This window comes from Trichomonas vaginalis, chromosome III (assembly GCF_026262505.1).
Source record: "Trichomonas vaginalis G3 chromosome III, whole genome shotgun sequence".
NCBI classification, from domain to species: domain Eukaryota; phylum Parabasalia; order Trichomonadida; family Trichomonadidae; genus Trichomonas; species Trichomonas vaginalis.
The window spans coordinates 14,671,597-14,684,264 of record NC_067205.1 but is presented as its reverse complement, the minus strand read 5'-3'; the positions used below and the strand labels follow the sequence as shown (position 1 = coordinate 14,684,264).

Genomic DNA, 12,668 nt, shown 5'->3' with positions numbered 1-12,668 from the left:
TGCTTCCCTTTAAATCTTTGAATATAAACAGGAACACCATCCTCTAAAATTCGATAATCTATTTTATCTGGTTTTACTTGTTGGGTCATTTATGTAAGAATAAAAAAATAAATTATTTTAAAATTAATATGTTAAAAAATGATACAAAATCGCTCGATATTGTATGAATTCTTACGTTTACAAAAAAAGTCACAAATCCCATCCTATCCTACTACTAAAATAAAATGATTTCGTTATAAAATTGTTGAAAGCATAATTGAGAGATAGGAAAAAGATGAACACTAGCAATGTTAAAGAATTTATTAAATGACAACCCTTCGATTAAATATGAAATGTAGTAATACGCCCACCAGCGATCTAATAGAGGTAATATATTCCTATCTAAATACAACAACGCGCATCAAATAGTTATATTGTTCCAACAATTATAAATATCACGAAACAAAATTATAATAAGTTTATAAATCAAGAATGTTATAACATTTCTTGTAATTTACATGCAAGGAAAATGATTTCAAGTATATAGAATAACCAAATTTCTTTATTTATTTTGTAAATCTCAAACACAAATTTTCTCCTATATTTCAATCTGTATGTGAATAAGAATATTTTGTAAGAGTAGTTTAAAGAAAATAAGTAAATTTTTTAATTCAGAAATTATATTTAAAAAGTAAGATATTTAAATTGTGATATTTCAATCTACATGTGAATGGTAATGTATTGTAATAATGTTAATTGTTTAAAAGAAATTGTAAAAAAAAGTGATAAAATTAAACGATTAGAGATTGAACAGAATCTAATGCAGCAGCAAGTCCAACAATTGCGTTGTATTGGAATCCTTCCGCTGTCGTGTTAACGATCTTTGAGTTCTCGTTGTTGATTGCTTCGATCGCCATCTTCTTCAAGCTCTCTCTCTTCTTCATTGCATCTGCATGATTCTTTTCGAAATCATTCCTGAGTTGTGTGATGTTTTTACTCAAGTCTTCGTTAGATTTCGTTGTTGCCTTTGTGATGTCTTCGTGTTGAGAGAGCAACTGGTTGAGAGAAGATTCGATTCCAGTCAATTTCTCAGTGATGTCGTTCAAAGCAGAAACAGAAGTGTTGAAATCAGTTTCGATTGCTCTGATCGAAGAATCATGATATTCTTTGAGTTGTGCTTCGATCAATGCCATTTCATTCTGTTTCTTCTCCTTTGATCCTGGTGATTTCATTGGTAATTTGATACCTCTCGTGTCTGGTTTCTCTTTATCAGCATTGACACGAGATCTCTGTGGAGTTTGGATGTCTTCGGATGTTCTCGTCATCTTGTTGTTCTTTATTCTCCTGAGATACTCTTTCGTGACTTCTTGTGTTGGTTTCGTCTCGAATGAGATGGAGAATTTCGTGGGAGATGATTCGCCGACACCTTGGAATCCGGAAACTTTCTCGCGTGATTCGAAAATCATCGATGTCTTGTTGACATTACCCGTTGTTATGTAATTTGTGCGGAAAATTATTACATCAGGTAATTCTTTCGGTTTTTCGTAGAAGAAGATGGCAATGTTGTCCATATTGACATCGAAACATCCGCTGCGGTGGATAATGGTCTTTCCGGCACTCATCGACTTGAATGGGATATGTAATGGGGAAGTCGAAGAAACTTCATCGTTAAGGGTAGTAATGAAGTTATGTAGGGATGTTCTGAAGTCGTTCTTCGTGATATCGTAGATTCCGGAGTACTTTCCAAGCGCATTTGGAAAAACTTTGTGTTTCGGATCGACAAGCTTCATTGATCTCCAGATCCATTCGGTGATAGTGATCTGGACTGTCGAATCCGATACAGATTCAAGGATCTTGATCGCTCCCGTGATACAGAGCGGATCTCCTTTTTGGGTGAAACTCTGTTTGGCGCATTCCTTGCCGGTAATCAAGGCAATTTCCAGTAAGAATATCTGGGAGATGGTAATACTGGATACATTCGGCTGGTTGGAAAGGAAATGAGTGAAATTTTCGAAAATTGTTTCGAAAATGGGTAGTTTTATGGATGGATTGGTAACGCAAAGGTTTCTAAGGGCTGAAGCGTACTCAAATGCTTCGTTGTAGGTTGGATCCTTCTCTGAAAAGAAGATCTCGTTGAAGATTTCACCCAAATCTTGGGCGAAGGTAGATCCAAGGCCTTGGCCTGAGTACATTAGTAGTTTCGCGAGGGTTCCGACCTTTGCTGGTGTCAGTTGATCGTTCGAAAATAGGATTTTCAAGTTTAAGATTCCTCTTCTATCGAAAGGAGAATTGTCTGAACGTAGTATTGCCTGCTGGAAGGTCTTCCAGAAGAGTTCGGAGTCAGGATCTACATTCTTTGATAGGAGCTCCTGGACTGATTCCCTTTTGCTCATTAGCAAAAATTTTGTAAAAAAAAGTTCATTCAAGACTATGATGTGCCGATAGGTGACACTTTTGACCCATCAATGTTTGTAAAACGGCATATACCACATGATTATACATCTATCACAGATATTAATATGCTAAGTTAAATTGCGGAAAAAAGAAAAATTTTAATCTGAATTTTTAAATTAAAGGAATATCCTTAGAAAACCTCATTGATATGATTTGCATTCTAGAGAAAATAAAGTCTTTATTCACATCCCTCAAGATTCAATTCATATATATAAATTATTAAAAAAATTCCAAATCATTAATTGTATAAAAGATATATGAAACATGTAACTAAATTCAAGCTCTTGGCTTTCATTTAGGAGCAGAATTCATGTAAACAGAAATAATATAAGTTTTAATTTAGGAAAAGATTCTAATATAGATATGAAATCTCAAGTAAATAGTAGTGTCTAAGGTGAACAGAGGGACTCATGAATGAAACAAAACTTTTTGATAAAAAATTTTTTCCGAATTTGATTGTAACAAAAAAAATTAATGATTTATCGTAATGTTTCGATAATATATAGATAATTCAGCTCTTATTTTTCTTCTCTAACACAAGCAAAGTAAAAAATGAAATTGTATGCATACACTCTGTCCTCAAAGCTACATATAAGCAGTGGGATGAATCATGATGCAAAAATATTTGTATGGATCTTTCTCATCATTAGCAGTCACTAAGCTAAGTGATGAAAATCCAAAAAATGTCACATTTTTCATTTAAAAATGTACCCGAATTCAATCCACTGCGACATAACTGGAGTTGATCACAAAATTGTAACAGCAACACAGAATGTCGAGGAATTCCTTACATGGGTACAGAAAATGATTGGCGAAATGTGCCAAGGAAAACGAATTTGTGTTTCTTTAGACTGCGAAGGCTTCAATCTAGGAGCTATTCCTAACTCATTAGGATTAATTCAGATAGCTCAATGCTATGCAGATGATGTTTTCGATCCAAACGTTGAAACTCCAATTCCTTTAAATATACAACCAGGATTTATGGTTAAAATACCGAATTGTCCAGAAGTTTACGATGGTCTATCAGCTCTTTTAACACAAGATAACATAAGAATAATATGTTTCGATTTTATTTGTGATTTCGCTTCAATGACCGAAGTCGGAATTAAAATTAACTTCGAAAATGCATTTGATACCCAGACTTTTGGCTGCAAAGGAACATATTTTCCTAACAGAAGCCTCAAAGAAGTTTGCGAAAATGGAAATTTATGTGAAGAATACGATCTCTGTATAGAAGCAATAAAGCAAAAGAAATCATTTGACTTTGCCAAATTCACGTACGAATGCCGTAATGAAATCGCTCCATTTGAAAAAATGCTTTCAGAAGATTTTTGGAGATATTCATGCCATGATATTGTTCTTACCGCTCTTGCTGGTATTTCTGCAATTACAAAATACGGAACTGATAATGTTATTGAATATTCCAAAGATAAAGCTAAAAAATTTGAAGAATTCCAGAAACAGTATGGAATCTTAGCTCCTTCCATTGCCAAAAATGCTTCATTTACTGCATCTCATGTAGATCAGCTTAAAAGAAGTTCAAAATTGAAATTTGCATATTCAAATTTCTCAAGAGCATGGTGCATTGTTCAGGGATACGACATGATGGATCCAGATACAAAGAAGAGTCTAAAACATCCAAAAGAATATTTTGTCGAATGTTGTGAAAATGCTGCAAAGTTTATTGAAGAAAACGCACCCAAACAATAAAATATAGAGTATATTATTGGAATAGTTTAATATTTTATAGAGTATAAGGTGAAATTCAGAACATTGAATCTGAATTATTTTAATTTCATAAATAAGTTTATTATCATATGAGTTTGACGTTTGTTTAATTGGATTTTTGGTTGTGATGGAGAATAAAATGAATGTGAAACCGAAATCTAAACAATTTAAAGGAAATTATAGTAAAAGCGGAGTAATCTTTGGCATAAAATGGATATTCGAGACATCCAAGTGTGTTGAAGAAAAGGCTGAAAAGAAAATGAAGAAAATACGATTAAAACAAATAACTAACAATTTTATATAAAAAAACAAAGTTATAACCCATACATTTGTTCAGCTTCCGATATACGTACAACAAGAATTGAGATTGCTTTTTCAAGCTCAGTTATTTTATCGGACAACGTCCAAATAACTTTATTCAATTTTTGTAGTGCGAGTATAGCATGTGATGCATTCATTAGTGTTTGAGGCACAGTTGTAAACTGGATAGAAGTTTCTGTTTCAATTTTTTGTGGGGCAATACTTTTTTGCTCTTGAGCATTTTCATTCACTTGCTGTTTTTCCATTTCTGGTTCTACAGTATGCTGGTGTGATCTTGTACGAATCGAAGTCGTTGAATCGTTCGCTTTTGTGTCAGTGTGATTTTCTTTTGGTTGCTGAGCTTCGCGTTGATGCTCCATTTCTAATTTCTTCTCTGCTCTTCTTTTAGCACTTCTTTCTTTCTCTTCACTGTATTTTTTGTACTTTAGGATCATTAAATCTGATTGCAAGAATTTTATCAATAATTCACACAAGTATGGCTTCCTCACGCTAGTTTCTACAACGTTGGAAAGTCTTAGTGTGTGAATAATGACACGTAATTTTCTGACAGACAAATTATCCGAAATCGCTGCTTCATTGAGATTGTCACGTTCGTAATACGAAGAGAAGATCCTAGCAAGGGCCTCTTTCACTTGCTCTTGAGACATCGCAGTTGTGAAATTTCTCTTTTTGTTTGATGGTTTTGATGTTGTTTTATCCGAAATTTGAGCATTGATTGGAGTTTCGGGAGCTTGATCTGGCCGATTTTCGGTTTGTTCAGGCTGTTGCATTCTCAAGAGTTCGGATGTACAGAAATTGAATGTATAAAAATTGAATATCCGAAAAAGCTGACAAATTTGCAAATCAGAATTTTTGTCAGATAAAGTTTTGGTTGAAATGAACATTAACTTAGAAAGAGGCTTTATTTAAAGAGTAATTTTGTAAAACACTCAGAAGATGGAAATCAATCTCAATTATTTATCTCCTTTATGTAACTTTCATGTGAATTAATGCAAAACTCTGATAACTTCTCTGTTTCATTTCAAAAATTGAAGATGATAAGCAGTTAAACTTAAAAACAAGATATTTAGATTAAAAACAATGTAAAAATATATAAAAAGATATGATTAAGTAAATAATGGACTGCATTTACACTCGGAATTCACCTTCCTTGAGTCCATTTGAACCATATCCCTAAAATGAAGTATTGAGTATATCGTAATCTTTGTTGATTCTTGCGTATTGTTACAATTCTGAAAGAAATTATAAAAAAATAATAATAAATATGTGGTGATCGAAATAGAGCAATGGGATTAAAATCCTTACTGAATTTTAAAGCATTATATGCTTCCATGTCCCATGCTTATCCTAAATTTTGTTTTCGATTTCTGAAATTTTGGTTTCTAATGCAGAAACATTTCGTTCCATTTCGGTAAGCCTATTTGATAAGGTTGTGACTGTTTGCTTCAATTTTTCTACATCTGACTTAGAATATGTAAAATTATCTATCGGATCGATTACAAAAGGAGATTCTGCACTTTTGATCAAAAGTTCACATTTTTGAAACTGAATATGTTGTGGAATCGGATTTGAACTAAAAGTTTTTGACGATTTACCGTCAATTTTTGAGAAATGATGTACTTTAATAATGGTTGATGACTCATCTTTTGTATTGCTATTTAATTCTATGTTTTTGGAAACATTGAGTTCATCATTTTTGTTATAAATGAAATTATCGATTGTATAGGTATTATCTGGATAGAGTTGGGATGGCTTCGTTAAAATTACATCTGTATAAAGGTCTTTCATTAATGGTTGATTTAAGAAACTCTGAATCATGAGGCATAAAACTGGTTTTCTATGATTAAATAAATCTGAGATTTCACATAAATTTAATACTCGAACTAAGGTACGTAAGTCTCTTACTGATAAATAATCTGAAATTATGCTAATATCATTGCATGCTTTGTCATAATTATTTGTGAATATATTGAGGAGCCCAAAACAAGCTTGTTCATATGACATCTCTTGGTAAAATTGAATATTAGTCTTGACACCCCTTGGTTTTGATATTATTTGCTGCTGAGATAATTCTTGTCTCAAATTAATTAATGAAGGAGAAATAGACTGCGGCAAGGGATCAGAATCCGTAACAAGAATGTTTGATGATCGAGGTTTAAGAATTGTCATTTGAATTTCAGATATATGTAAAAAAAAAATGAAATAAGCATTGAATTTTTGTAAATATTTCAAAATTCTTGTTTTTAGATTGGAATGTATTAATCCCTTAATTCAATCTTTATGATTTTTAGTTGAGAGATTTTTGATAACTATTTCAAACTGTTGCGGAATAAAAATATATTTTCGAAACAATTGTTATGATCATAATGCCATTAAAATTTTGAGCTTTAACAATATTCATTGAAAAGATCCATTTACAAAATGACTGAATCGTATGCTCATTAATTAAGGAACTTATGCTGTTGTAAACAGAAATTCATCAGAAGTGACACCTCAGAAAAGCTAAAATATTGAATTTTTGGACTTTTGATAGAGCACGTTTTTAAATATTAATTAAAGTAAATGTATATTTTGTAAAGATTCTTTTTAATAAAAAAATAAAATTTTGAATAAGAACACAAAATCTTCTGAAAAATAATATCACATAAACTCATATTATTTTCTAATATATAACTATTTTATATAAAAATCAAATGAGGGGGGCACAAACTTGCCCAGTGAGGTGAAGTGAAAAGTGACATGTTTACATGTCAGAAATGTAAAGTGTTAGATTTGAAACAAAAAATGGATTAATTTATTATTATATGATAGAGAGATTTGGTAAGTTACTATCAAATTTGTAAGTAAGGGAAAAAAAGTAAGGAAGAAAAAAAATTTAAAAATAAAAAGCCACTCGCTTCGCTCGCGGTTGACAAAAATAACAGATTCGAAAAAAGATTGTATGAAATTACGAAACTAAGCCACTCGCTTCGCTCGCGGCTGACGAAAAGAACAGATTCGAAAAAAGATTGTACGAAACTAAGCCCCTCGCTTCGCTCGCGGTTTAAGTAAACAACATATTTCAGATTATCGATACTAAAAATTTTTTTATTTTATTACATTTTTTTGCTTTTTTTAAAGCTTCTTAACTTAAATTATGGAATGTCTCAAAGACAAAAGTAGCATACAGCATGTAAAGCTAAAGAAAGATAATCATAATTAATACCTTAATTTTTAATATTACGCATTTTTAGGTGCAAAATTTAAAAACATTCTAATACAATAGAGCAGTTTCCAAAAGTAGCATACAGCATGTAAAGCTAAAGAAAGATAATCATAATTAATACCTTAATTTTTAATATTACGCATTTTTAGGTGCAAAATTTAAAAACATTCTAATACAATAGAGCAGTTTCCAAAAGTAGCATACAGCATGTAAAGCTAAAGAAAGATAATCATAATTAATACCTTTAAAGTTTAAAATCTTGATTTTTTTTAAAATCAAATATTTATAACTTTAATACATACAGCTTAAACCTTATACTTGTTTTCTCTTGTGAGAAAGCAATCTTACAAAGCTAACAATCCTAAAAAATAAAGAATTAAAATTTAATAATTTAATCTCAAATTAAAATCAAAATTAAATAAAATGAGTTCTTTGTAATAATACTTTCAAGGTAGGATATATTTTAGTGGGATCTATTGAGTCATCACTAACAGCATTGAGCAATCTATTGAGCATTGAAATACTCTCGATTTTTCTTTGTCTTTTTACATCAATTTCTGCGTTAGTTGCTTTTTCCATGATCCTAATGACACGGTCATCTGCTGGATTTTGATCAATTTTGAGTTTGATAACGAAAGATGGTATCACTTTTGTATAAATTTCTATAATAACATCATCAATTCTGAGATTTTTTCGATCAGGAAAATAGTCATGTTTGAGTGTTCTAAAATGAGCTTCGGCAATATTGTTAGTTGCGTCGCCTTCACGCCTGTCACGAGCAATCCATCTTGATATGTTGTAACGCCATTGTCTGTTAAAGTATTGAGATGCTGTTGGATCTGTGTCGAGCAACTCCAGAACTTGATCATAGGCAGCATTTGCTTCTTCCTCATGTTCTGCATCTAATTTGAAGACTAAATCCTTCATCAAATTATAGAATTGTTCAAATTTTTCTTGAGAAGAAAACTTATTTGATTTGCGAAGAATTGCACGAAGAACATGTACTCCGCACCAAAGTATTTGAGCTTGTGGAATGCTTTCTTCTATTGCTTGAGCTATCTGTGGAGCACAGTCCATGCTAATGTATTCTGGCTCAATTGTTACCCATCTGAGATAGGCGCACACGCAAACTTGAATGTTTTGATAAGTGTCTGGTTGACAAAAGAAATATAAAAAAGGGAAAATGTGAAAATCTTTGATTTTGCCAGTAAATGCATACAATGGAATGTTTGATCGCAACAATTTATAGGTGCTGTCTATATGAAATGTCTTGATACTATGCGCATAAGCTTTGCCTTCAAAAGGCGCGTAATAGAAACACATATTATTGTCTGAGACTTCAAATGCAATGAGATCATCTGGAGATTCTTCTTGTACTGTGTGAACAAAGATTTGCAATGACACAACATCGTCAGGAGAATATCTAGTTTGAAGAGCATGTATTCTCTCTGCAAATCGTTTGATTGCACGTGGTTTTTGAGCGTACATCTCTGGAATAGCAATGAATAGTGATGTGGGTATAGAAAATGTAAGAGATATGAATGCAAAGCAATCAGTATTTAGGATATTGACCATAGATTTCGAAAAAAAAATGCTGCATATTGAGCGAAAACTATGATTAGATTATAAGGCTGTCATTTAAAGCATAATGAAACTATTCCCTTTTCATTTTAATCGAATAAGATAGTAAAGATTTTTGAATTAGCTAGAAACTGATGAGATGTTTTCACAAATCAGATTTTTAATCTCTATAATGCATAATTCACTCAATATCTCAATTTTGATATTGCGAGATATTTTTGCTATCGGTTTCGCAATTTTGACACAATAGCAAGAGGGTTCTATAAGCATTATTATCAACGTAGAATCTGAATATCATATCAGAAAATGTCGCAAATCTGACATTTACCCGACCAAATAGCAAAAATAATTGAATACTTTTCGCAAAAACTTTAAAAATCGATAAAAATATGAAATATAGATATTAAAGAGACTTTTTATATAATATTCATAAAGATTTTCCAAAAATATGATACCGCAAAATTAAAAAAGTGACGTCTTGAGTGGAGTCAAAGGTCGAAATTGCTAGCTAAATGTTTTTTAGCGAAATTGCGTATTGTACGTTTTTTCGCAAAACGAAACCCTTAATTATTATCAAGGATTTTTATTGAAAACTGCCAACCATTCAAAAAATTCAATTTATTTTCTGAAAAGTAGTTTTAATTCAACGATCTATTTAGCGGTTGATGACGTTGCAGTTTAAGAAAGTCAAGTCCATCGTTTACAAATATATTTTATATCCAATATGAAAAAATCAAATCCAAACATATCATTTTCCAATAAGATTATTGAACCACTTTATGAAATATTTCAATATTGAAAAACCTGATGTCAATTTCAAGGAAATCATGATCACAATTTCTTACATAAACAGACTTTTCGATTTTATCGGCAACCTATGCCAAATATAGAAACTATTTTAAGTCGTTGAATTGATTTTCCATACATATTTATAGAGTAGGTGACAAAAGTGCATACTCTTAAACAACCGTCGGATTTCCGGGTGAAATCGTGACACACTTTCGTCTTTCGTAGGCAGTGGTGGTTGTTACAAAAGGTAACTTCGAATGTAGCGTGAAATCTGCAAAAAAAATTCTGAAATTTGAATGGAGAACACAAAAATTGAATAGTTTACGTCAATAAAAAAGAGAAAAATGAAGCCAATGTGTCTCGAACCTAGGACTTAGAGCAGCAATCCAACTGTTTATCCCATTACACTACATGCATCTCTCACCTCAGTGAATGAGATCAACTATATGATAACTTTTTCCCCATTATATTCTTGTGGAAAAGTGACAAATAGCAACTTTGACCCTCTCTCCATATTTATATAAAAATAAAAATAAATTTTAAAAAATTGTTCTATATTGAAAAAGAAAAAAAATTAGCATAACAATTAATCCGTGTGCATCAGAAAATACAATTAAATCAACATGATTTGGAATCAATTTTTAAATTGAAATCGAATATTATGAACGAAAATAAAATTGATTGTATATTATGTAAAAAAAATACAAAGACTCATAATGGAATAAGTTATTCTCAGAAATCTGTTAACTGAAATAACATCAAGAGAATATGATCGAAAATAGTCATAAGAAAATAGATATAAATATAGCGAAAAAATAATTACAACTTGTAATATTAATCTTCTTGTATTTTCATCGTCGTAGTATCAAATTAATTATTTGATGTTGAAGTACTCATAAATGCATTAATAGAATTGCACATTTCTTTGTTGAAATCAGTTACTTTTTGAGCTGATATATCAATCTGGATTTCCTTTTTCTGTTTGAATTGCAAAAATTGATCAAATTGTTGATTTGCCGCTTGTATAGTATCAGGAGTAGCAATTTTAGTAGTTTTTTCAGGGATTGGCGATTCGATATCTAAGAAATCACCTATAAATTTTGTTTGATTTTTTTGAAAATCGTTAGTGAATTTAATTAAAGCTTCATGTTCTTGTACGATTTGATTCCTTTTAGCACCTGACATTTTATCGTACACTGCATCAAGTTGGTTAATCAATCCTTGGAAATTATCTTCAGTAGAGCTTGTGTTCATTTGTCACTTTTGACCAAGTTCGTGCTTGTTTAGCAATGGTAATGAATTATTAGAAGATTTTTGAGCATTATAGGGAAAATAAAGGGTGAAAAAAGAGAAAATTTAAAAATTTCTAAAATTAATTAAAGTCAAGAAACTAAGTAGAGTTTATAAAAGAGCGTCAAGGCCCTGTTTGAAATCAGCGATGAGTTCGTCGGCATCTTCAATACCGACAGAAAGGCGGATCATGCCATCTGTAATACCAGCGGCCTCACGCTCCTCCTTTGGAACGACAGCGTGAGTCATTGAAGCTGGGTGCTGGATGAGGGACTCGCAGCCACCAAGGGAAACTGCAAGTGTGATAAGCTTGAGGTTGTCGAGGAGCTTCTTAGCGCCTTCGAAGCCGGACTTGAGGATGAATGTGATCATTGAACCGTACATTCTCATCTGCTTCTTAGCGATATCGTGGCCCTCGTGGTCCTCGAAGCCTGGGTAGTAAACCTTCTCAACGGCTGGGTGAGATTTGAGGTACTCAGCGACCTTCATGGCGTTCTCGCTCTCAGCCTTCATTCTGATGTTGAGTGTTGAGAGGCCACGTGTGATGAGCCAAGCGTCGTGTGGGCTGATAACAGATCCTGTGATATCCTTGATACCAACCATACGAATCTGTTGAAGGAGGTCAGCCTTGCCACAGATAAGGCCAGCGACGACATCTGTGTGGCCGTTGATGTACTTTGTTGCAGAGTGGACAACAACATCGACGCCAAAGTCGACTGGGTTTGTGATCATTGGTGAGCAGAATGTGTTATCGGCGATAACTAAGACGCCCTCCTGGCTGTGGGCGTCCTTGCAGACGCGCTCCATGTCGATGATCTTGAGTGTTGGGTTGGCTGGTGTCTCGAAATAGACAATCTTTGTGTTTGGCTTCATGTGCTTCTTGACCTCGCCTGGGATGGCTGTGTTGATGAAGTCGACCTGGATGCCGAACTTTGTCAATGCGTGCTCAAAGAGAGCATGTGTGCAGCCATAAAGGCACTCATCGGAGATTAAGTGATCTCCGGCCTTGAGGATTGTCAAAACTGTAGCAGCAATGGCACCCATGCCAGAAGATGTGGCAACGCATGCTTCTGTTTTCTCGAGGAAGGCGATCTTGCCTTCGAGGTTTGAAACTGTTGGGTTGCCGAGACGTGTGTAGATGTAGCCGGATTCCTGACCAGCGAATCTGTTTCCACCCTGTTGGCAGTTATCGAAAACGAATGTTGATGTTTGGTAGATTGGTGGGATGGCTGCTCCAAACTGATCCTTCTGTGGATTAGCATGGATGCATGCTGTTGCTGGGGTCATTCTCTCGTGAGACATGTTGTCTAAAAATGAACTG

General features: G+C 33.1%; 7 protein-coding genes across 7 annotated transcripts, besides 3 other annotated features; 1 reads left to right on the top strand and 6 right to left on the bottom strand.

Moving 5' to 3' along the window:
• Nucleotides 1–770: 770 nt before the first annotated feature.
• On the bottom strand, nucleotides 771–2,372 carry TVAGG3_0702700 (uncharacterized protein; the record flags this gene model as incomplete). Its single annotated transcript, XM_001309493.1, has 1 exon — nucleotides 771–2,372. The coding sequence occupies one exon, from the start codon at nucleotides 2,370–2,372 to the stop codon at nucleotides 771–773; it is 1,602 nt and encodes a 533-aa protein (XP_001309494.1).
• A 766-nt stretch (nucleotides 2,373–3,138) lies between these two features.
• Nucleotides 3,139–4,333, top strand: TVAGG3_0702690 (ribonuclease H-like superfamily; the record flags this gene model as incomplete). The annotated part of the gene is made up of 1 exon (XM_001309492.1): nucleotides 3,139–4,143. One exon carries the CDS (start codon nucleotides 3,139–3,141, stop codon nucleotides 4,141–4,143), a length of 1,005 nt encoding a protein of 334 aa, XP_001309493.1.
• A 142-nt stretch (nucleotides 4,334–4,475) lies between these two features.
• Nucleotides 4,476–5,388, bottom strand: TVAGG3_0702680 (uncharacterized protein; the record flags this gene model as incomplete). Its single annotated transcript, XM_001309491.1, has 1 exon — nucleotides 4,476–5,252. The coding sequence occupies one exon, from the start codon at nucleotides 5,250–5,252 to the stop codon at nucleotides 4,476–4,478; it is 777 nt and encodes a 258-aa protein (XP_001309492.1).
• A 294-nt stretch (nucleotides 5,389–5,682) lies between these two features.
• TVAGG3_0702670 (uncharacterized protein) lies at nucleotides 5,683–6,651 on the bottom strand (the record flags this gene model as incomplete). Its single annotated transcript, XM_001309490.1, has 1 exon — nucleotides 5,830–6,651. One exon carries the CDS (start codon nucleotides 6,649–6,651, stop codon nucleotides 5,830–5,832), a length of 822 nt encoding a protein of 273 aa, XP_001309491.1.
• A 291-nt stretch (nucleotides 6,652–6,942) lies between these two features.
• Nucleotides 6,943–6,980: a mobile genetic element.
• A 197-nt stretch (nucleotides 6,981–7,177) lies between these two features.
• Nucleotides 7,178–9,184: a mobile genetic element.
• TVAGG3_0702650 (MULE transposase domain-containing protein) lies at nucleotides 8,102–9,175 on the bottom strand (the record flags this gene model as incomplete). Its single annotated transcript, XM_001309489.1, has 1 exon — nucleotides 8,102–9,175. One exon carries the CDS (start codon nucleotides 9,173–9,175, stop codon nucleotides 8,102–8,104), a length of 1,074 nt encoding a protein of 357 aa, XP_001309490.1.
• A 1,018-nt stretch (nucleotides 9,185–10,202) lies between the features above and the next one.
• Nucleotides 10,203–10,232: a mobile genetic element.
• Nucleotides 10,233–10,927: 695 nt separating this feature from the next.
• Nucleotides 10,928–11,311, bottom strand: TVAGG3_0702620 (uncharacterized protein; the record flags this gene model as incomplete). The annotated part of the gene is made up of 1 exon (XM_001309488.1): nucleotides 10,928–11,311. The coding sequence occupies one exon, from the start codon at nucleotides 11,309–11,311 to the stop codon at nucleotides 10,928–10,930; it is 384 nt and encodes a 127-aa protein (XP_001309489.1).
• A 118-nt stretch (nucleotides 11,312–11,429) lies between these two features.
• On the bottom strand, nucleotides 11,430–12,665 carry TVAGG3_0702610 (methionine gamma-lyase; the record flags this gene model as incomplete). Its single annotated transcript, XM_001309487.2, has 1 exon — nucleotides 11,459–12,649. One exon carries the CDS (start codon nucleotides 12,647–12,649, stop codon nucleotides 11,459–11,461), a length of 1,191 nt encoding a protein of 396 aa, XP_001309488.1.
• Between the last annotated feature and the right edge of the window lie 3 nt (nucleotides 12,666–12,668).